The following is a 23,569-nucleotide window of genomic DNA, read 5'->3' as shown; positions in this document are numbered from 1 at the left end:
GACAATTTAGTATGGTTCATTTCATAAGATGAAAGTTTTCATTTAAGTTATACCTACAAAAAGGAATATAAAATGGTTTTTGTTTTTTAAATCTGTGTATTTTCAGTTTATGCCATATTGTTTAGCAGAAAGATAAAGTGACTAATGGCTAATCTAGATAGCCTAAAGACAGCAGATCTGTTCCACAAACACATGCTTGCCATAATGCTTTTCACTACAATATAAAATACACTAGAAAAACTGAAATGATTCACAGGGAATGCTACATACAGTTATCAGTATGAATAATGTTTCCCTGACTAAAAAAAAAAAAAAAAAAAAAATCCTACGTTGAATTTCTTATACATGCTCTACTTAGCAACAGGAATATGATTTAAACTGAAAATTCTTCTCATGTTGTCCAAAGAATTTTTCTTAATAGCCACTAAGCATACTTGCACAATGACAATGCTCTCAAAACAGTGACCTGCTGCCAGGTAAGTGGGGCAATGATGTAAAACTGGAACAGGGGCTTGACAAAAAGAACAAAACAGATGGTGCTCTTTCTCTTTAGATGTCACTAATGTAAATCACCTTTTATGTTGGCACGTATCACAGGAACCCTTAAAACAATCCCTGCGAATGAAAATGAAGACAAATCACAATACAAATGATGCAAAGCCACTTTTCAGAAATTTAGGAGAGTCCAAATGTATTTCTGGTCTCTTGCAGTAAACTGGTGTAATTCAGAGGATTGGCTATTATATCTTTAATAGATAAACTACCATAAAATTATGCTGTGAACAGCTGGGCTTGCTGCTTTCCTTCTCTTTTTTTAAGACCATTGGCAAGAGCAATCAGTGGGCTCTTGGATGGAGTAGCTGACCCAGGTTGAGTTGCTGGTGCAGTACAACTGCACAGTCCTCCTCTGCAGCCCCAGCTCCCTGCAGCACTTGCAGAACCTGGCGTAGGTGTTGATGTTGTAGTTGTAAATGCTGGCAGAGGGGCACTTCCCATCACATGAAACGATGTTCACCTGCAACACATGGGCACTCATCAACACATGGGAGAGTTGGGGGATCTCAAGGAATTCCCAGGACATCAGGTACCCAAATCCAATAGCAAAGCAGTGAGAAATGTGGATGTATTTCCTCTACCCCCTTATGAAATCCGATTTTATCTGTGAATAACCTCTGAAGTGCACTGCCCAGACAGGTCTCAGTGTCAATATTACTGATGTTAATGACGACTTTTCTGTCACTTTCAGCAACAGATTTTCACTATTTTAACAAAGAAGCAATTTCAGTTTTGAATTTTAAAGTATTCATAACAACCTTGGCTTGAACACAGCACCAAATGTTCTTTCCACAACTCCCTACAGTATTCATTTCAGTGATACACTGATGCAATGTTGCTATACTGGGTATCAGCAAGGAGGAATAAAAGAACCAATCCTTTGGAAAGCCGAGGGGAATTGCTGCTAACGATACCAAATGTGTAATGTAGACTGTAAGACAAATAGGCTTAAGAATCTGATAATTTTTTTTCAAATTTAATAGTCAGGATTTGTGTTTCTGTTCAATGAAACACTGAGAATAAATTTCCTGGCTGCTCAACAGCTTACTCTACTAAATGTACTCTTGGAGTCATTTTAGAGGCTACAGCTGTTTCCTCACTCTCTTTTATTACAGCTTTTCCAGGCGCTCTTTCACATCTCACACGAGACGTTTGTCTGCACCCTTGCTGCTGCTCTCAGCCTCACTGCTCAGCAGGACGTGGTTGGTGTCCTCCACACTAAATCCTTTGACAGACACACAGATAGTGCCTCATTCTTCCTTCACATTTCACAGTGTGCTCACCCTGCTGCCTAAAAAAAGCTCTCAGGACCCAGGATTCCTTTCTTCATGGAGTTGGCATTTAAACACCATCCCTGGGCAGATGAAAAATTACACACATCTGCAGTTGTTTTAGCTGTAGAGTATCAGGGCAAGGTTCAGTTTTAATAGTTAATTTACACAGAATAATTGCAGTATGGGGTGAAATAAGACTAAATTGGCATGCACCTAAACGCACACAAAAAATAGAAACAGCCTCCTTTTTTATTATTGAGAAGATTGCTGAGAATGTAGGGAAGCATTAAAACAGCTCTGTGAAACACAGAAACCTCTGCCTCTGCAACAGAGATGGAGTCAATGCCCTTGTGGAACCTGAGTTCCCTTTCTGCCTTCTTTTTAACAGCTCAAAATGTTTCTCTTCTACAGAAAGAAGTCACAGTGGCTTTCTACTCACTGGTGTGTTACTCCTGCAGTCGTTCTTGCGGATGGTCATCCTAACAGTCACCTTCTTACAGAATTTACCATCTTCCTTACCTGCAAAATGGGCATAGATTTAAAAACATCAGCTCAAATTTCTAACATCTCAGAGACAAGAACACTCCTGAGCATTTGATGGATTCAAGAGACACAAAGAAGAAAATACCCAGTACATCACTGCACATACACAACTTTGGTGAAGTAACATTAGCTCCGCATTGAATCACTTTTAAGATTATTTCATTCATTAAAGTGTCTCTTTTTATCTTTAATAACAACTATAAAAGGTTTATTCTTCACTCAGAAGCCTTTTATGAGTAAGTCTACTGTTTTCAAAAATTTTTGTAAAATTGATCAAACTCTCTGTGAGAAGACTTTTTAATTATTCTAACTTGCTAATGACACCAAATGGTGTCATTAACAAGTTAGAATAATTAAGTAATATAAATAATTTACAAGTTACCAAAAGGTAAAATTGTTAATAAATAAAGTTGTATTTTCTGTGCAATAAATACAACAAACTTTAATAGCATCACTTGCATTCCAGTGGTGTAAACAAAATTTAAAATAAATACATAACAGAATACATAACAGAGCCTGATGAAGTGTAGGGCTTCGGGGGGGTTTACATTTCTGTATGTTTTTATTAAATCAAAGAACACCAGTGAAAAACTGAAACTTTTATTTTCATTTTCATCAACATTATTTCCACTTTTTTTTTTTGTACAAGGCACATGGATCAAATAAAAGAGATCACAAGAAATCATGAAATTAAATGAGGAGTTCAATTTAATTTAGCAAGGGAATGTTGAACACTGGAAGCAAAACAAAGCTGTTCAGTTGTAAGAGAACAGCAAGAGCAGTATCTTCTGGGGATGATCCTCTGTGGTGATACACCCCACCAGGTTGCAGATCTGTAAGAGAACAAACAGCCCATTCCATCAGAAGAGTTTCCACTGTTTCACACCAGATTTTACAGGCCACGATGCAGCCCCCAATGACTCTCCTCTTACAGAGCTGTGTTTTCTTTGAGCCAAGAAATCCAAAGATGTTGACAAAAGGGAAATGCTGTTAGCTCCAGAAATGCAAGGGCAATGAAGGATTCACTGCTTTGAACAGTACCCAATATTGAACTGTGACAGAGTAATGTCCAGTTCCCTGCTCTAACCACTGTCAAACTAGTAATGCTGCTTCTTGGAGAAACAAATTTAAATGTTGTCTGTTTGAATCTCTTTATTGAAATGTTATTGTTTAGGGGTTTTCTTGCCTTTTTTTAAAATTATATAAGCCTGGTATTTCTAGACATAGCAGAGTTTTCCACAACATGACAGAAGGGAGAGCAATAAATCTTCTTGAAAACAAATGAAAACCTGCAGACAAATGTCTGGCTACTGCTTGGCTGTCACTGAATTATGTTTGCTTAGGGAAAAAGTAAATTGAGAAATGAAGGAAAAAATAAATTGTTTTTAAAAAAACCCAACTCACCGTTATTTTGTGGTTTTTCACAGCTCTTTTCATGGTTCTTTCTTCTTTTACATTATACATGGTGTGTAGGGTGGAGAATTCAGTGCAGCTGTGACTATGACTTCATCCAGGCTATGGTGAAAGTACATCGTATCTCATACAAAATGAGTATATCATGTATTTCCATGCATGCATTTTAATATCCAATGGTTTTTTAATGAGCTTTACAACAAATACACATCTACATGAAGAACCTTACAAAATATGGGAGCATTTTATAAATGTCACAATAGAAGGAGATTCTTTTGCACCATCTGTATGGCTGAAAATCCTTGCTTGGTTTTTGGGTTGACTCATAACACTGTGGTCATTTAATGTGACAGCAATATGAAAGAGAAATGCAGATTTTGATTCAGTAGTCCTGGAGTCATAAGTGCAGTTTAATGTAGGATGCATCAGTCAGTGGTGTACAAAATCACAGTCAACACAATTTCTCTTACAGAAATTTGGAGGGTTGTTTTCATGAAATAAATGCCAAAACAAGCATGTTACAATTCAAAGAATTAGCATGCTTTAGGAAAAAGAACAAAGATAATCTCCAATTTTCATGGACTAAGCACAGGCTTGCTGTTTTGGGTACACTGTCCTCACTATGGATGGGAAAACAATTACTTGCACTGAACATGGCACTGGAAGCAAAACCATATGACACATCATCTGCAAAAATGTGGCTGGCATAACAAGCTTTAACAAGCAAAGCAATTAGTCTCTATGTTCTAGTGCACTGTAAACATGATGGAATTAGCTTACCCTTTTAAACACAGCAATTTTACACATGCAGCAAGCTAAAGACTATGCAAGTGCCTACTACCAACAGTACATTGTTGGCTGACAACAATGCACTGCCCACACAGTGCAAAGAGAGAAACAAACCAGAATGGAGCCACTCTGAGCAACCACGAGCAGCTGGGCTACACTGCAGCTTTGGCAAGAATTGGGCAAGGAGAGGTCTGGAGCTCCTATCAGGGAGTACATTGTTGGAAATCAACAATGATGCTGTTTGGGTTGGTCCTACTTATTTCAGGAAAAGGTACCTGTGTGACAGCCAACAGAGGCTGTAGGAGTGACTGGGCTAACAAGGAATGGGAGGAGCACTGACACTGAAGAACCTGGTGGGAATATTACACATTGAACAGAGCACGTGTTACAGAGGGTTTCTGGTAGTAGGAAAACATTTGGGAGTTTCTAGATTTTGGAAAACAGAATTCAGTTTTAAGATGTTTGTATATTACAGGATAACAGAATGGCTGAGGCCGGAAGAGAACTCTGGAGGTGACCTGAGTACCACATCCAGGCATTAGTTGCACTGTTAACCTCATGTGCAAACCAGGAAGGATCTGGTCTGCCTTGGTTTAACCAAGCCAATCTGGTATCCTGAGCCCAGCATTTCCTTTGGGACTGCAACAGAGAAATAGTGTCATCTCCTCTCTAGGTTTTGATGGAGCTCCTGGCTCTTCATTTTCAAGACCAATTCAGACTGAAATTAAAAATCAGAATTGTTTCTAATGGCAAAGTACTTCAGAAGAAAACAGAACACTGGTAATCCTCATAGAGCATCCCCTACAATTACAACTGGCTGACAGCTTGGAGTCAGAATGAAGTACATGACCCACAGAGGTTCTGTGCTGGGCACAAACAGGTGTGAAACCAAAACTCTAGAATGTTCTGGTAAATGCATCTGAGAAGTCACTGGGTTCTTCAAGGGTTTCATTTCACCTTATGAGGCATGTCCCAGGCTAATTTACTTTTGTCTTTAACAATTAAGGAGCTTGGTTATAATCTTTCTCTAAGCATAGCAGCAAGGACTTCTGTCCTGTTGAAACATTCTTTAATGCATGCCTAACTGTCTCACTAAGTTGTTTGGAAGCTGGTTTATTTGACTGCTAGGGCATTGAAAGGCAATGTCTGACAATCAAAAACTGATCTCAGAGTGCCTGTGGAGAATTTGCCACAGAACTAGGTAGGACAAGTGCTTGAAACACAGGTCTACCAGAGGGGAAAACTTGAATATTATCGTGCCTCTATGGTGGGAGCAGAGAAAAAAATCCTAGATAAATCTTGTTTCCATAAACTTCTTCCCACAAAATGTAATCCAAGGCAGTAACACCAAAAGGTACTCCCAGCTGGCAGCACATGACCCTTGCAATAACTGTGCACATGGTACCATGTCAGGCAGTCACAGCTGTGCCAGCTCCATCCCACCCAGCAGGAAATACTGCACTTCTCTCCAGCTCTCTCCCACACTTTCAGGTCACTATTCCAGCCACTTATGCAAATTAAGTCAGAGTTTTTGCATTTTTAAATATTATTATGCTGCCCAGTATAAAAAACTCCTTTTCAGTTGCTTCTAATAGTATCAAACTTCAGCCTAAGGCTTTCATGAGATCAACCAAAATGTTTCAGCTATGTAACAATGTGTTAAGAAAAAAAATCATTTCTATATTTTTGATTTATATTAAGACATAGTATCTTTCAAACTTATTCTGTAGAGAATTTCTATTCTTTTCTTTTTTCCCCCAGAGAATCCATATTAGCTCTCACAAATAATCAAGAAAGGGGGAATTTTGAAATTGTAGAATCTTTTTAGAGATACTGCCTGAAGGTTTCTTAACTGTCCATTAATTACTATATTAATTGATTAAAGAATTAACTTACAAACTTACACATAGATCAATCTTCATTTCTACAAATGTAGATAAAGCACTGTTTTAAGGTGCTTTATAAATACAGTAGCTTTTATTTTACTAATTGCAGTACCTAAAATTTTGAGGAGTATTGCACAAGAAGTACAAAATACTCGAGGCAGGAATTTCAGTGACCTGAGCAGATACAATCAATATCAGTGGAGTAAATGTTTCCATACAAGTGTTTTCTTTTTATTTAACTCCACTATTTTCTGTGTTATTTACATGAGTAAACCTGGGAAAAGCACAGCCTTTCATATATGAATCAAGCTTTCATATGGGAAATAATCCACTTTATTCATAAGGTAACAGACCAGAGACTTGTGAGGCAGGAACTGTCAATAATCACTTACATGTTTTGCAGCATCCTTCTAAGAATGGCACAACATAGCCTCCAACCTGACCAAGAGATAAAACAAAGAGGAAAAACTTGATTTTTTTTTCAAGCATTCATTCCCATGTACCTGCACTATTAGGAATATCTCTCAGATAAAGCTCTGCAGCACTGTTCAGGCAAATGCAACACTCTGGTGAAGGGATGAAGGTTTGGCTACACAACTGAGACAGTTCTGAGGAACCAAGCCACTGCTATTTGTGAGGAGGAACTGCAACCACTCAGTTCTTGCAGGACTGCTCCCTGCTCGTGTAACACCATCCACCAAGGAGAGCATCTTTCTCTCCACATGTAAATGTAGAACTACAGAGAGCAGCAAGAGAATTCTCCTTGCCTCCATTCCCTGGCACTCACTAAAATCCCGTTTTGCATTTTCCAATAGAACTTTTGTTCTTGCTCCAAAACTAGTTCACAAAACTTTATGTATCACTTTATGTATCCTGATTTCCAGACTATCTTGCCTTTTTTTTCAATGTTTTTGATCATTATGCTGACGTTAAAAATGTTAGAAAGAGGAGGTTCAGCCCAGAAAAGCATCCAAGTTCAGACAGTTGTATGAAGACTAGTTTGATATTATAAACCCTAATTAAAAAAAAAATAAAAATTCTAAGAATCAGAAGAGGTCCAGCTCTGTAACTCAGCAGCCTGGTGGCACAGTAGTCTGGTGTGTGGTTATACCTTTTACCTTTAAATGTCTGGGAAAAAATACAGGCACTACAAAAATCAATAATTGCTCCCTTCTTAGTTGTCAGAGTGAAATCTCTTCATGCAAACATAAATCACAGCTAGAATGCAAGCAGTGCCTTGCACACTGACCTTGACACATTCAGTTTCATTGAAGGGTGGGCATCCCACTGCAGAGGACACCAGAACTGGGCCGATTGCTGTGCTGGTGCATTCGTATCTGATGCAGCTTGAAATCCAAACAGCGCCGGGCTGTCAAACATTTCAAAACAGAAACTCTACTTAGCAAAAGCAAGTATTCATTCAGCTATTTCATTGCATGAGACCTCACCTGAATCAACAGTAATACAGCCAAATGTAATTAGATGTTATGCATGTTCTGTTTGAGTACTGCATTTGAAAGTCCAATAGAAAATACATAATGTTAAGCAGGTTCTAAAACAGTCAAGTTGATGGTAATTCTCTCATACATATCAGAATCCTTTAATTTTTGTTAACAGTTACATGGTTGACTTTCCAAGAAATTAATATTGTTTACATGCAGATCTATTCCTAGTATTTCAGTGACCTGAAATACTTGGCCAAATAAAGCTCTTTTCTGCACATTTTTTATGGCAAGATATGGACAATATATTTTGTGATTTTTGCTCACTTCTAAATATTTCAAGGGAGTAAAATATGCAAACTCACCTTAAAACTGGTAACTGTGCCATTGCTGAAAGTGTGGAGACAAGATAAGTTCTTGCAGCTGCCACAACAAGATGTCAGATCTTTTGGAGGCTGATAGACTTGGTTCTGCCAAAATGAAATAGATTACTCCTTGTATGAAATTATCTTGCAGATCAATGTCTTACTACTGTACCAGGCAGAATTTTTTCCAGGTATTTGATTTTAGAGATATTTTTAAAATAACTTTCATAACCACATATCTTACATTGGAACTGCACACCCACGAGGCTTTTTTAAAATACATTTAATCTTAATTGAAGTAAAAGGGAGGAATTCCAAATCTGAGAGAATTAACTGTTCTTTCTACCATTTTCAAGTGTGACAGCTTACTTTAAAAACCACTGAAAGAACCACTTCAAGAACCAGTGACATTTTAACTTTTTACACATTAGCAATTAAGTAATTATAAAAACAGGAAAAAAAACCCCTGTATACTATTCTCACTGTAATGCATTATATCTTGTAAAAAGACAATGTAACATTTGCTTATTTTATAAAGCTGGTTTCTCTTCATTTACAATTCTTCTTCTATTCATAATTATTCTCTTTCTGATTCTTATTCAGTTAATTCCTGCCAGGAATTTGTACCAGTTTGCACATAATGCAGCTGAAACTCTGCAGGGATGCAAGGAGGCAGCATGCCATTAATCCAAGGGTGCATTCACTATGTACTTTAATTTGTGTAAGATTTATGCAGCAGAGAAAACAGTGGAGGGAGGGAGACTTCTCAAACTTCCATCAGAATTGTTGTAGCACATCATTAGAGGGAGATATCCTAATTACTCTTTCCAGCTTGCTCTACAACTTTCACCTGCTCAAGAAAACCCATCACAAAGTAGTTTAGGCTGCCAGACACAATACACAGGTTTAAATTTCTGATTTCCTTACAGCTTTGCACTTGACAGCACAGTCTATGGAAGAGGTGTTTATTTTGTAGTATTTAGTGGAGGGATCAACCACGTTTGTACAGTGGGAAATATGGCAAATGCCATCTGCACTGTGCTCCACAATCCTCTGCCCAGGAAGCAGCACACCTCTCTCATTACTCAGGCAAACTTTGTCTCTCACTGCAAGAGAACACAAACAGCATTCTCAGGACAATCAGTTTGGCATCAAAACTCCACTAAAAACGTTCCAAACGGTGAAACAGGAATGGAAAAAGCTACTCTACCTGTTTTAGAATTAGGGGTCACATTTTCAAACAAATCATTAATAGTACTTTAATGTTTTGCTGCAATCATCAAATCTTTTCAAATACAGTCACGCATGAAAATGAAGTATATTCTATTTGCTGCACCCAAGTGACAGTGCAGCCTTCTTCAGCTGTTTTATTTTGGAAGACTACTTCAGGATAAGAAATGTACCTTACAAATGTCTATTTATCCCCACTAATTACAGAGGACACAGAAGAAAATTAACACTATTTGTGAATTAAGTAAATTAATCCTGTCCTCTTCAGTGCCATGTTCAAAGAGAATGCCCGATATTAATTCCTAATTTCCCTCAGCACTTGAAAGGCTATTTCTTTGAATTAAATTATCTTCTGACTTACCACATTTGTACTTCACACAGTTACAGACATTTTCTGTACTGTTCTGAAACAGTTCATCTATCTGAAGTTTCTGCCCCTGTGGGTATAAAACCAGAAAAACTTATACATGAAACAACAGTGGGTTCTCTTATTTGTATCATCTTTTTTTTTTTTTTAACAACTTCCCTGCAGAATTTGGGTAGCAGTATCTCTTGAAGGTTCTGCTTAGTCAGCAGCAGAGTGCATGATGTATGTTAACATATTCACCACAACAAATAATATTAACTGTCATGCTATAAAGCATTCAGTTCAACACTTTAAACCCAAAATCTATTCTGTGTGCATGAAAGCAGTCCTACTCTACTAATATACTGGGGCAGAATATGATAATAAAAAGCTCTGCAAATTTCAGGGCTGTAGAGTACTGCAAGGTGTTTAGACTTGGGTGGCTTCTTAAAACTGTATATATTTTACTCTAAAGAAATTTTTGAAAAAATAGGTGATGTTTTGCCATTTCATATTTTACAGATAAAACTATGATTCAGATACTGATAAAGAGATTTATTAAGAAAGTGTTAAATGAATAGTGGCAAGATAAATTTCATACCAGTTTGCACTGAGGTTTGGGGATTGTTTCACATGCACATTCTGAAACAAAACACATCAGAAACAGTAGGTTAGCAATTTATATGCCATTGGCTTACAAAAGAGCAACAGAGAACAAAAATTCCAGCTGTAAGAGTCAGCAAACCCCCAATACAGAAACTCTTACAACACTCTCAAGATGGTAAATAGCCCACTGTGGACAGACAGATGAGGAAGTCCTGCAGCACAAAGTGACTTTTCTGTATCATCTGCTCATGAGCAGCTCACAATGGTGTAGCTGGCTGAAACCAAGGGGCCAGAGATGCTGTCACCTCTCCCTGTCTAAAGCAGCCTTAGTGAAAACCAGAGATTTTACCACAGGTGCGGAAGGGGCAGCACTTCTCCGGGCTCCACACCTCCACCAGAGACATGCCCAGCATGCACCTGAATTCAGGACAACGATGGATTTCACAGACTGAAATCAAAGGAAAGAAAGAGCAATAAACACAATGCTGTCTCTTTTAGATGAGTGGAAATACTAATCAAGATATAGAAAATTACTTACAGTAAATACATTTGGATAGCATCTTTGACTGTTAGATATCGATTGATAACAGCATGGAGTACAAAATACTCTAGGCAAGCATTTAAATAATTTTAAATATCCACAATTTGAGGACTGAAACTACTCACTTTTAGTTTCAGGCCTCAAATTCTGAAAATTTAAAATTATTAAAATCTGGATATTTCATGATACAGATATCAGAAAATGCTTTACACACAAGAAGTTTTAAAAGTAAAGATTATTTGTTCAGGTCTACAGATGATAACTTGCTTATGCTTGTATCTCTAATCCACCACTTAGACACTGAACATCTGCACCACAAAATTTCCAATGTTCTCTCTTGATATTTAAAATATCAAAATCAGGTTAAACTTACTGCACTGGTATGTAGGGCAACACCTGCCAGTAGTGTTGCCATCCACAATGAGAACTTCTCCTTCTTGACATTTGGGAATTTGAGCCGAGCAAGCCCCACATGCTGGTGAAAACAATTATTTAAATATAAAACATTTGAAGAAATTTTACTACTGCCTAGAAAATTTGCTGTTTGGCTTGTCTCAAACTCATATTAAAGAGAGCAGAGGTGCTCTGCATTCACTGCTTATAGACCCTACACAAAATGTTAATTTGCAGTGCAGCTTGCCCCTCTTTCCTTTGTTCCCTGCTATAAAGAACTAATGCATTTTTCGTGAGCAAACATGGTTTTCCCTCCTTCCCCTGTTATGAAAAATTTTGCTGTCTTCTCCCCTGCTGGTGTTTTTTTCAGGAATCTTCAATCCTCAATAAAATGCATCCCCCACGATCCCAGTGTTATCCTCCCACTTGAACACATGACAACCACAACAGGAACTTTTCAATGTGCACACTGCAAAGACTCATTTTATTAAATCAGAGTCAAAAAAGGGACTCTGCAGACAGTGAGAGGAGCCAAATGCTGCCCATTGTTAACATATGATCAAAGCAATCTGATTACTATAAATAACAGAATTGTAATTCACATTTCCAATTAACACTCAAATTTTTGCATGTGGAAGGTGCTTCCCTTCCCAGGTATCTGTTTAAAAACAAAATTAACCCAACAGCACCTTATTAGAATATTATCTAACAGAAAGCAACTGCATGGTAAGATTGGAGCTCAGATACTAACGGCACAAGTGCAATTTTCTTAATGAATTAAGTCATGAAAGGCTAAACCCCAAAAGAATAAATAAATAAATAATAAATAATAATAAATATACATAATACTCTAATATGGGATATATGTCATCAATTAAGATGGGCCATAGCTGGGACAGCAGGATACATGGAATAAAAGCCTATTATAAAAGGCCTATATGACTTCAGTCATCTTTCAGATAAAATATCTGTGTATCTAGTTGACACTGCATATGGACAATCTCAAAAGCCCTGAATTTCCTCATCCACCAAACCCCCTTTGCTTGACCAAGGAATACTACTCAGTTGCACAAAGCTCTTCTGTGACTCCTGATGGTTGTTGGCACTTTTAGAAAATTAATTTAATTTATTTTATGTTGTTGGCATATTTTAGAAAATCAATGTCAATTTTTTAATCACTTTCAAGCCTTACTATGTTGGGAGACCTAAAATACAAGGAATCTTAATTGGCATGATAATAATAGACATAATTGCATATGCAAAACCACAGACTCATAATCTCAACTAGTCAGGCTACTGTACCACACATGTAGGAAATGCAGCAGGTATTCTCCACCCGAGCAGCAATCAGTGTTTGATCACCCTGACAGCTTGGCATCTGCTCCAATGGCTCACATTTTTCTGGATCACACTCTGAAAAAAGGACAAGAGATACATTCCCTCAGGTGAAGTTCAGCATTCCTCCTGTGTTATGCCATATCCCAAGGAAAGGCAGTGTGGAGTAGAGAGGTACTACAAGCTGCTTTAGAAAAGCTTTTACCAGGTAGCCCAAGATCTTGCCTGACCATTTAACACAAAATTGCATCACATCTGCTCAAACTGAGGCACAGACCAACCCCGAGCTATAGTCAAAAGTGAATTTGGTGAATGGCCACACTGGCAATGGTATCTACACTACCCTTACCCTCCTGAGTCAATCCATTTAGTTTACTGAGTGTCTTTTACAGAGTGCACTTCCTTACCTTTCAAAAGAAACCTACCACAAACGTAGCTGGGACAACAGGATTCTTCACTGTAGTAGGTGACCAACTTCTCCAAGCTGCTACACTCAGGGATCAGGAGCTCACAGAGACTCTGGTTACAAACTGTCACATAAAGGGGGGAAAAAAGAGGATAAGCTCCTTCTAAACTATGCATTTACAGGCTGAGTGGAGCAGTAGCAAGCAGTATTTGCAGTTAGATACCCCAAAACTCCAAATTATAGGCATATGAAAAACATGGAGGCAACAAAAAACTCCCATGAGACAGGGTTCAGAAGTGCTCATCATTTGCAGCACTCTCCATGGAGGCAATGTTAAACCAGAGCTGAGTCCCTGTGAGAATTAAAAAACCAAACCTCCTCTGGAAAACTCACTGCAACACCATACCAGGTGGTCAACACATGAAAATTGCTTGCAGTTTCCTTTTGAAACATTATAAGCTAAGTAAGAATTAAGTGGAAAAAAAAAAATTTCTATCAATTTTTACTGCTCACTTTATAAATTAGATAAACAATCATTGATTTATTTTTCCTCGGGATTATCCAGATCATTTGTTTGTATTTGGATATTAAAAATAAAACAGTAATCCCTAAATTTGATGGAAATACAATTCATATTCAAATAAACACAGTACTATTTCAGCCCTCCTATCCTCTACCTCTACCCCAAAATCTATTGGATATTGAGCCAAAGAGCTTCTACATTTTTCTACATAATCTGTAAATTCAAGCCAAAGTAATTTCCATTTTCTTCAAAAGTAGCACATGTAACAGGAGAGCAAACCTCAGAGAAGGGACATCTGCCCATTCCAGTGGGAAGTATTCATAGCCATGAAGGAATACTTACTACAGATCTTCTGAGGACAGCATGTCTGATCATCAGGAACAAGCAAGGCCACTTCTGCAAATCTCTGACACTCTGAATTGTGGCTCTCTGAGCAGTTGTGCTCCACTGGCATTATGGTCTCACTGTCAACACATTTCTGCATGCAGCATCCACTCAAAGAAGTTCTCCAGATCTCACCCACGGCACGAGGTGCTCCTGAGCTGTCTGTACAGGCTAGAGCAGGACAACAGAAAACAGAGTTTTTAAAATTATTTTTGAATTCCAATTCTGATCACCATTTTTTCCATCGTGGATTGGATCTATGAAGCATAAAAATTACAGAGTTTTAAAGGCTTGATTATGTCCATCACCCCACAAAAAACTGAATGAGGAGACAGTCTGTGACTGAGTTTGTACAAGCAAGACACTCAACACCTTCCAGAAGGTCCAGACCTCCCATTTGTTTCGTGTCTCCACTGCAAGGCCAGTCACCTAAAATCCCAATTGAATCTTCATTTTTAAAGTAATGATCTGAAAAGAAGTTACTTTTGTATTTCACAAATGTCAAAACTATTATTAATTTACAGTCTTTTAGCAGTCTGATTTATCATGAGCTGAATCTTTAAGGTTCAGGTTGTTAGGGAGAAGAATTGGTCCATTATTTGGTGTGGTGAGGCAGAATTGCAATGAAAATAAACATGAATGCTGGCAGGACACACACATTATTATTCAAAATGTGTAATTAACTGCTGCTGCATGTCATTTGAATGGGTATCAAAAGGTTGGACCCTTGGCAAAGGGCTCGGGTGAAAAGGAGGCCAAGACTAACATGCTTACAATAACTGAATACATAAACTTCAGCAAAGACTTTGAAGAGCATCCTCCAGCTGAGAGAAAGTGAGCAAGACTGTGCATCACAAGGACATCCCCTGCTTGCTCACCTGCACAGTTAATGTTTACTGGATATCTAGAATCCTCAAATGAATGGCACATTCAGAACTCACACAACACCAAACCCAACTCAACTTATGGATAATGAACTGTCTGGCCACCAATTTGCAGATAAAAGAGAAGAAAATCACATCCAAATATACCACATTTTTCTTCAGGAATACAGACAGCAGTATGAGTCCGGTGAAGGAGGGTCCCTCCAGCACAGACACAGCCTTCTGTCAGCACTGAGCAGGAGTCTGAGTCCAGAGGAGCCACCTCTTTATTCTCACAACTCTCTGGAACCTCACAGGCAGCTATGCAAGGCTGGTAGGAGAAGTTTTCAGGGCAGGGGAAGGCTGGGAAGGAAATAAATGAATCAGACATTGTTCAAGTTGTAATCCCATGAGGCAACACTAAGAGAACAGATTATTGTCCTCTTGTAAACTTCCTGTGCTCGCCAATTGAGTTGGATTTACCAGCCTGGAGCACCAACACAGACCAGTCACCTACATAACAAATTTAAACATAAGGAATCTGCAACCACTTCTACTTTTCTTCTTGTAATAACATTCTCATCAAGCTTCAGTTTGCATTTTGGCAGCAGAGTTACAAACCATGCGACAGTGTTGACACAAAATAGTTCAAACTTCAAAAACATTTTCAAATACTACACAGATCAATCATTGCTCTGAATGACCAATCTCAATAATTTGCAGTGGCCAAAGAAAAGGCATCACTGTGGTATAAAAATGAGTGTGAATGTGTCCTTTCACGATGGATAGAATAGATATTTAAAGCTATATTTTGTAAGAGCTCCTTTTAACAGTTATTGCTAATAAAATCCATACAAACTGAAGAATTAAAAATAAATTGGCTCAAAATCACAGACTTCCTTATGTTATCACTGAAGGGGGCTTTTCCTAGGTCATCATGGACAGGATAAGGAGATGATGAGGTCCAGCTACAGATCCCATTTGGCCTTTACATTTTAGTGTTGCTGCAGGAGAATTCTGCTGCCAGGATGCACTAAGATCCCAGGTTTTACCCCTTACACTCCATCTACTCTCAAAGGTATTTCATTTCCCTAATCTCATCTCCAAAGGCACAGCTTTCCGCAGCAGCATCAAAGTACATGAAGACTCAGGAAGCACTGGTATTCTCAACTTATAATAATTCTTAAATTAGGCAAATTTTGTCTAAGACCAGAGGTGTGCATACAGGCAGAATACTCACGGCAGTAATCAGAGCTCCTCCACTCTATGCAAATATTGAACTTGTTGCACATGGCCACATAGGCAGCTAGTGACATGCATGGGTTTTGAATGTACTCAGTGTCTCGAGCCCATATAGCACAGAATTGCTCAGGTGGAATCTAGCAAAGGAAAAAAAACAGAGATGGCACCTTCATAGAGGCCATGCTAGGCAGGAAAGCCTGACCTTTAAAGATATCCACTACAAAGAAGGCAAGAGTCCTTGGTTCATGGTAAGCCTTCATTAGTGTACAAAGATAATACACTAGTATTTAAAAGTAAGACTTTTAAACACTGATGTGATTATACTCCCTATTTTATCTCTTATAAGTGCCAAGGTAAGAAGTAAAACAGTTTTTCTAGTAGAAGGCACAATCACTTTGTTCCTTCTTACGTCTACATTTTTACCTATTTTTGGTCTCCTCTTGATCAAAATTAGCTGTATATAAAAGGTCAAATGGTAAATGTGCTCATATGACCACAAATAATTTATTTGCACACCAGGAGTTTGTTATTTGCTTTAGGCTTGATTTCAAGGGTCTGTTCTGCCCTCTCACATCTCCAAGCTGGAACTCTGTCTCTAGAGCCTTTGAGAATGCAGGTTCTCAGATTACCTATTGCAATTTTGGACTTGTTAAATTACTGAAGGCTTAAGGATTAGTTAAATCCTAAAACTATTTTATGTTTTTCTACATCTTATTGATACAGTTGAATTATCTGTGACTGGTTTATGAATTATGTGGTATGTCAAAACTAACAGAGGTAAAATTCTGAAAAATTGTTTATTGCAACTCTCCTCCAAAGCTGCCATACTCTTCAATCACTTTTACCTTGCAACTTTAGGCATACACAAAAATATACATCTCATTCTACAGATATGGTTACATGTAGCTTCACATTAGTGAAATTACCAAGTATACAAAAATTATATCTGAACTGCAGCTCTCTCAAAATGTAAGCTTTGAAATAGTTAACATACATAAGGGTGACAGCTGCTGAAGGTCTGGTTCAACACCATTCTTAAGCACTCTGAGCAGTCCATGACTGAGCAATTAGTTTCCTGATGCCTGTCTTCTCCAACATACTTCAACGTGTCTGGCACTTGCCAGCTGTCTATAAAAGTCGAGGGTGAGCTGCTTTGGCTTAAAACTGTCCTGTTGGGAAGCATCAAGTCATTTTCCAAGCTTCTATCACAAAACCCTATGAATTACCAGAAGGGGAAAAAAAAAAAAAAGGCAGGTTAGCACATGTGAAATATGTTTGAAGTGGTATATTCAAGAGAGTAAACATATTTTCAAAAATCTTATACAACATGACAGTATCACAACCTACAGCAGATGTAAAAAGTCTCTGTTAGGATCAAAATTCACAAAATTTTGTGAAAAATGAAGGAAAGCAAAAGTAAAGATGCATCCCTGAATGGAAATCTACTGCATATCAAAGAGCTGCTCAGAGAGCCCAGCTAAGAAACTAGAAGTTTGCTCCTAAGCTGCACTAACACCAAACAAAAATGCATTTTAACAAATGTTGCAAAGCACCTCCATGTATAGAAACAACTTAAAAGGATCAGAAAAGGGAACAACCATAAAATGTCAGGATGATTATGTGATACCAGAAGGTAGCATCATATTTTTCTTTCTGCTTAACTAAAATGGTAAGAAACTTTGAAACACTTTGGAGCAAAAGGAGCAACTTAGCATGGATGGTGACTGTGGTCAGCAAAGAACATTCAAGTATTGCAGTAGTCTCCTCAGAATATCCTTTAAAAATCAGCAGATTAAAAAAAGCAGAATGATGGATCAGTCTCCCATTCTTTCTTCCTAATCAGTTTCTGAGACTTTTGTATCAGGCTTCTAGTGTTTTCTTCTCCTGTCTCCACAAGAATGATTCTAATTCTTTATCTGTTCAAAACACTAATTATGGATTCCACCCCTTTCTAAAGAACTGGTCTGTTTTATCATTTTTAGCAATTCTTGATGGCAGTGATACAGCAACAGGCATTCAGAGAGTAAAATAGCTTTCCAAACTGTGTCTGATTGAGCCTTTTGAGTCTGTATTTGCAACACAGACAGGAAGTACATGATGGTTCTGAAAGACTTCAAAGGATTGCTGTCATGTCAGGGACATCATTTCTCACTTCTTACACATTGACAAGGAGATCTAAAACAGCAAAATTAAAACTCCACATTTTTCTTGACAGGATCCATTTGCAACTAGAACTGACATGCTTTAAATCTTCTTCACCAGTTTTGCTATAGAAATGTCCATGTTCCCCTCCCACATCCCTCATCTCCCACCCCAGCTCTTGAGCAGCTGCCACATTTGCCCAATCCTTGGACTGTAAAAGACACTGTTGTTTCTGGATCCTTCCAAAGGATGCTTGTGCTACAAACCTGCAATGAGCATTTCCATGAAGCTGAGAAATCAAGCCCTACCAATACTAAAAGATAAAAGTATGCTGCTGAGAAAGTGCTGCTAGTATTTGCACTAACACAGAAAGCACAGGAAGGAGCTTAGGCTGGACTAATTCACCCTGAAAAGATGCAGCACAACGAGCTCATTGGAGGCAGGCTCTGTAGGTGGCACCAGGCAGCACTCTCTGCATTCTCTGCAGGCAGACTTATGCAGGGAACCTTCCAGGCAGAAATACACAGCACATTCCCTGAAGAAGTTGTACTTGCAACACCATCCACAGAGATGTGTTGACATCTAGTCAAAATGTAAACTAGGAACAAAATGTTCCCAATCCTCCCTACCACAGTAAACAAACAGGTGAGGGCAAAAGAGATTCTCTGGATAACATGAATCAGGCTTATTATAAATACCCACAGGCTTATTATAAATACCCACTGTCTTTATTGTCTTTTTTCTGTTTTATCTAATTAACATACCAATTAGCCAAACGGAGTGAGAACAATACCGAAAACATAAGTTAGGGTAAATAAGAGATAACAATCAAATTTCAAAATGGCATAAATTTGAACTGTCTTTGTGAGAAGCACATTTCTCTCAGCAGGACTGGAAACTGGACTGAGCTGTTCCTGGTATTTGATACTGAGCTACAGGCATTTGCCCTTTCTGAAACTGGAAAGATATCCACTGCAATTATAAGATCTCCTTAATCCTGATTTCCAGCTTCAATTTACAGCATAAATTTACAGATGCAGCTACCAAAGAGGGGATTTGTATCAGCAAATGCATACTTGCAAAACTGAAACACCACCAGCCTATTCAAGGCTGTACTTTTTAGAAAAATATAAAGCAGGGGAACACAGACCTAACAGTGCAGACCAAACAGTCCAGTGCACATAACAGACCTAACACAGCGCAACAGTATTAAGAAATTCCCTCTAAAGTATTTTCTCCAACAGTTAAACTAAGATTAGTTCCCTGAAGTTTACATTTCCTGGGAATTCTGAGCTTTAGAAACTGAAAATAGCACGAACCACCTCCTATCAGATGGCTATCAAACACTAAATCTGTAAATGACCATATTGAAATCACAGACTTAGACCTGCCTTACTTATTTGGGTTTGGTAACTGCAATCATGCCTGTGGTTCAAACAGCTTACAGACAGAAGCAACACTGTGGGCAGAGAGTGATGAGAGGAATAAAAACAAATATAATTTGAAAAATAAACAAAATTAGTAATAGATTAATTCTTTAATTCTAAGTATCTTAAAATTTGCCGTGATCTGCAATACATTTTTTAGACAGACCCTGCAATAAATCATTTATAGAATTAGGAAAATGTGTCTCCCTAGCAAAGCACCTGAAAGCCTTTATTTCTTGCACTGCTGTGTACTTACCACATAGCCCCAAAGCTCTTGGTTCTCTGGTACTGTTCAACTCAATAATCATCACACCTGTGTTGTGAAACCACTGAATTCTGATTTTTGTTGGGGTCTCAACTGCATACTTGAAGCCTGAATCTTCAACTTTGTATCCATATTTTCTCACAGTAGGCCAAGCAGATCTTGAATTTACTGTTACCTAAATGACACACAGAAGAGAGGTTAATGGTTTGGAAGAACTGAGGCCAGATTTTTGGCCAGCTTAGGAATCTAAGTAATTTCAGAAGCAGTCAGGCTTTCCTCCATAAAGGTAATAGATGTACCAAAGGTACCAACAATTTATGTGCCTCGCTCTGAGTCTTACCTTGTTAACTGCCCTTGGATCACAGTTTGGCTCTTTGAATTTACCAGGAGAAATTTACTTTATTTCAAAGCTGGAACAATGAATCATATAACCTTTGGTGTTCTACTCCTCAGCATCCTCGTGAGGAGGCAGCTGACTGCAGAAATAAGGTGTTACCTAAAGGAAGATAAAACCCCTCAAAATACTTACTTTTCTGCTTAAACGATTGATAATAATTTGATTTGATACATAAGTTAGGTTCAGCATTGCCAGGCACAAAGAAGTTGAATTTGAATTACTCTGTGGAGAAAAAAAAATACATCACACATAGCCATGATGTGCAAAATCCGAATACATTGGTGGCTTACTGGTTTTAGATATTAGGAAATTAAGGATTTTGGGAGATTATACTATTAAGAGAGGAAAACCATTGGTGATTGCAGTTTCAAGTCATGACTACAAAGTTTCTCTGGATAAATAAACAAAATGCTGTGACCTCATTTTTTCCAGCTACTGTGCTATATCATACAATCTTGAAATTAAAACTGAAATACAGGTTTTCAGGGGAAAAAATATGGTGGACTAGCTGTTTGGACAAAAAAATCCCTCAAACTACATATCTGGAGGTCTGCAAGGATGAGACTGGGAATGATGAATCTGTATGGTATGTACAGCACAGCAGCAATGGATCAGGAATAAATGCACACTTCCTGAGCTATGTAAGGGTGACTAAAACAGAAAATATTGAATACAAGAGGAAAACAAATCTGAGCATCGCAAACACATTTTCTTCATAGCACTAATATTAAGCTTCTGAAATTACTCCCATTAGGAGAAACCTGGAACCAAATTTTGCAATGGACATTTATATAGACATCAAATGACCCAGCCTTCACAGGAGAGACTGGAGTTGAGGGGAGTTTTGAAAAGGCTCACAAGAAATTAACTTTTCATGACAAAAGCCAACCCACACCACCCCATCAGCCAGGATCCCCACTAGGCTTTCTCTCGCTCCTGTGTCAGACACCTGGAATGCCCAGGGTGATCCCATTCAGTCTGACATTCCTAGAGTCTTTTATGGCTCTGAAGATGGGTGTTTCCAGCCCACATTTGTCCATATGAACACAGATAAAAATCCTGCACTGAAAGAGGTTGGTGGTACACTGGTACCACCCTGGTGGTACTGGCAATAAGACAGCACTCATAGGAGTGCTGATGTGTAAATCCACTTAGGCTCCCATCACCTTGTCCATGTTACACCTACCACAGGACTACCTGGACCCACCTCTCATCCTCCAGCTGTTTCACAAGGAACTTTGCATTTACAGTCAGGTGTTAATGTTATATAGTTCACAACTATTGTGAAATGCAAGCACAATTCACAGATACTGCACAGAAGTGAACAACAACCACAATATAAAGGATTATTATGCTCTTGCCTTTCAGATACATCTTACTAGCAGTACCAAACACCTTTTGTTAGCTGATAAATGTTAGTTACCATTCTACAGTCAAGGACATGGATGGTTATAGTTTCATCTGGAGTTTGACTAACAATGTAGGATGCTTCTTTGAATAAAGCCAAATGACTTCCATCGTAGGTGACAATGCTCAGATCAGAGAAAATGGTGCAACGACCTAAGGGAAAAAATAAAAAAAGGAAATGTATTTTTATGACTTACTTTAGAATTCCAGTAAATCTTATAACATATGAAGATAAATAAATTTCATAAGATGAGCTATCTTGCTAAGAGGTTGATAGATGCAGCACATATTTGATACAGGTGCATCTTTGTAAATGGACAGCAGAACCAAATCCTGCATATTTTCAGAGGGGCAACCTGCAGACCTCTGCAATCAGCTACTTCCTCACAGGTCTTGGCAATAAAGGTTTTCAATTTTTAGAAACCCCTAACTAAAAAAACCCCACATGAGTGACAACAGACCATGCCAGATCCATAGATCCCCTGTAGTCTTATTCCTAAGGTGAAAAGTTTCATTTTTCCTCAGTCTTATTGCTAAAGCTTTTGTGTTTCAGTGGGCTTGGAGTTCTACTCCTAGTTATTTCAAATTCTAAAGTCTAAGCAGAAGTTCAGTTGCTAATAGAGTCGCCAAACTGCTAAGAGAAGTAGTTAACAGTCTAGGAAATCATTTCATGCTGAAGTAGTTAAAAAATGAACCAAAAAACCCTGTAATGATTAGGTGTCCCCTGATTACAGAGATGATAAGACATGTTTAGGTCAGAGCTAAATATATCCACTGCAGATACCTAATGCTGAGTACTTTAAAAGAGCATTTTTATTTTATTTCCCTGAATATAAAACTGCAATTATAAATTTCCTTCAACAATGTGTAACCCAAAAAAATGTTCATCTTTTACTTCTATGCTATGGTATAGAAGTGTCAGTTCTTCTCCTTCTTACACATGTATTAAATTATTACCTGAATGCACTTCAAAAGTACTGCAGAATTAAAACTTACATGCACATTCCCACTTTGGGCAGCATTTGTCACCATTTGTTTGAGTAGCAAATCCCAAAACTCCACAGCTGGGTTGAGTAGCATTGTATGGGCAGTTCTGTGACTTATTAACCTGGATCAGCTGTCCATCCAAACAGATGTGTTTTATGCACTCACTCTCTGTGATTGGCTAAGGCAGATTCAACAAAAGTCAGAGGTTACAATCCATACCAAGTTAGTATCACAATATTGTATAAGTTTTGTTGAAAAAAGGATTCACATTCTTCAGGCACAGAATACTTATTGACCCCCATGGTGCTGATGGAAGCTAAAAGCAAAGAGCACCTTTGAAAACCTGACCATTCTGAGGATATATTAACATTGTTGACCTATAATACAGATAAGAACAGCATTTCTGAATTTTTAATTTTACAATGAAAAAAGTTGAGAAACTAAAATATGGAAGGAAACAAGCAGGAATGGTAATAGGAGTGTCTGGAAAGATGTGCTTTAAAGAGGGCAATGAGACAAAACACTGACACTGGACACCATGAAACATCTTTTTTTGTCAAAAACCCCATTCTTGTAACAGTCACACTCAGAAAACTGAGGCCTGAAACCCAGTGTAGTCTAACAGAAAAAATTGTTATGCATGATGAAGTTACCCAAGGTCTCAGATATAATGGATGACATAATCAGGTTGTTTGATATAGGTAATTTAAATCCTAAAGATCAAGGCATGGCCTACAAGTTTATATTTTAATCAGCGTGTAGAAGTAACTAAGGCATGTTCCAAAGCAGGCAGGTAATTATTTGTATC

At 38.1% G+C, this 23,569-nt stretch overlaps 1 protein-coding gene across 1 annotated transcript in view; it reads right to left on the bottom strand.

The window, feature by feature from the left end:
- Positions 1 to 814: 814 nt before the first annotated feature.
- Positions 815 to 23,569, bottom strand: part of OTOG (otogelin) — a 91,842-nt gene continuing 69,087 nt past the window's right edge. Inside the window, exons 37-56 of the mRNA XM_050975216.1 lie at positions 22,771 to 22,939; positions 21,791 to 21,927; positions 20,500 to 20,589; positions 19,962 to 20,145; positions 17,131 to 17,351; positions 16,135 to 16,273; positions 15,063 to 15,257; positions 13,990 to 14,202; positions 13,144 to 13,248; positions 12,686 to 12,796; positions 11,364 to 11,465; positions 10,799 to 10,897; positions 10,445 to 10,485; positions 9,859 to 9,934; positions 9,195 to 9,373; positions 8,268 to 8,372; positions 7,710 to 7,829; positions 6,853 to 6,898; positions 2,269 to 2,348; positions 815 to 1,015 (exon numbers count right to left, since the gene is read on the bottom strand). Coding sequence (XP_050831173.1) covers positions 815 to 1,015; positions 2,269 to 2,348; positions 6,853 to 6,898; positions 7,710 to 7,829; positions 8,268 to 8,372; positions 9,195 to 9,373; positions 9,859 to 9,934; positions 10,445 to 10,485; positions 10,799 to 10,897; positions 11,364 to 11,465; positions 12,686 to 12,796; positions 13,144 to 13,248; positions 13,990 to 14,202; positions 15,063 to 15,257; positions 16,135 to 16,273; positions 17,131 to 17,351; positions 19,962 to 20,145; positions 20,500 to 20,589; positions 21,791 to 21,927; positions 22,771 to 22,939 — 2,613 coding nt within the window. The remainder of the gene's footprint in view (positions 1,016 to 2,268; positions 2,349 to 6,852; positions 6,899 to 7,709; positions 7,830 to 8,267; positions 8,373 to 9,194; positions 9,374 to 9,858; positions 9,935 to 10,444; positions 10,486 to 10,798; positions 10,898 to 11,363; positions 11,466 to 12,685; positions 12,797 to 13,143; positions 13,249 to 13,989; positions 14,203 to 15,062; positions 15,258 to 16,134; positions 16,274 to 17,130; positions 17,352 to 19,961; positions 20,146 to 20,499; positions 20,590 to 21,790; positions 21,928 to 22,770; positions 22,940 to 23,569) is intronic.

This window comes from Serinus canaria, chromosome 5, assembly GCF_022539315.1.
Source record: "Serinus canaria isolate serCan28SL12 chromosome 5, serCan2020, whole genome shotgun sequence".
Lineage (NCBI taxonomy): Eukaryota > Metazoa > Chordata > Aves > Passeriformes > Fringillidae > Serinus > Serinus canaria.
Note: the sequence above shows the minus strand (reverse complement) of the source record. Positions and strands in the feature narration are given on the sequence as shown.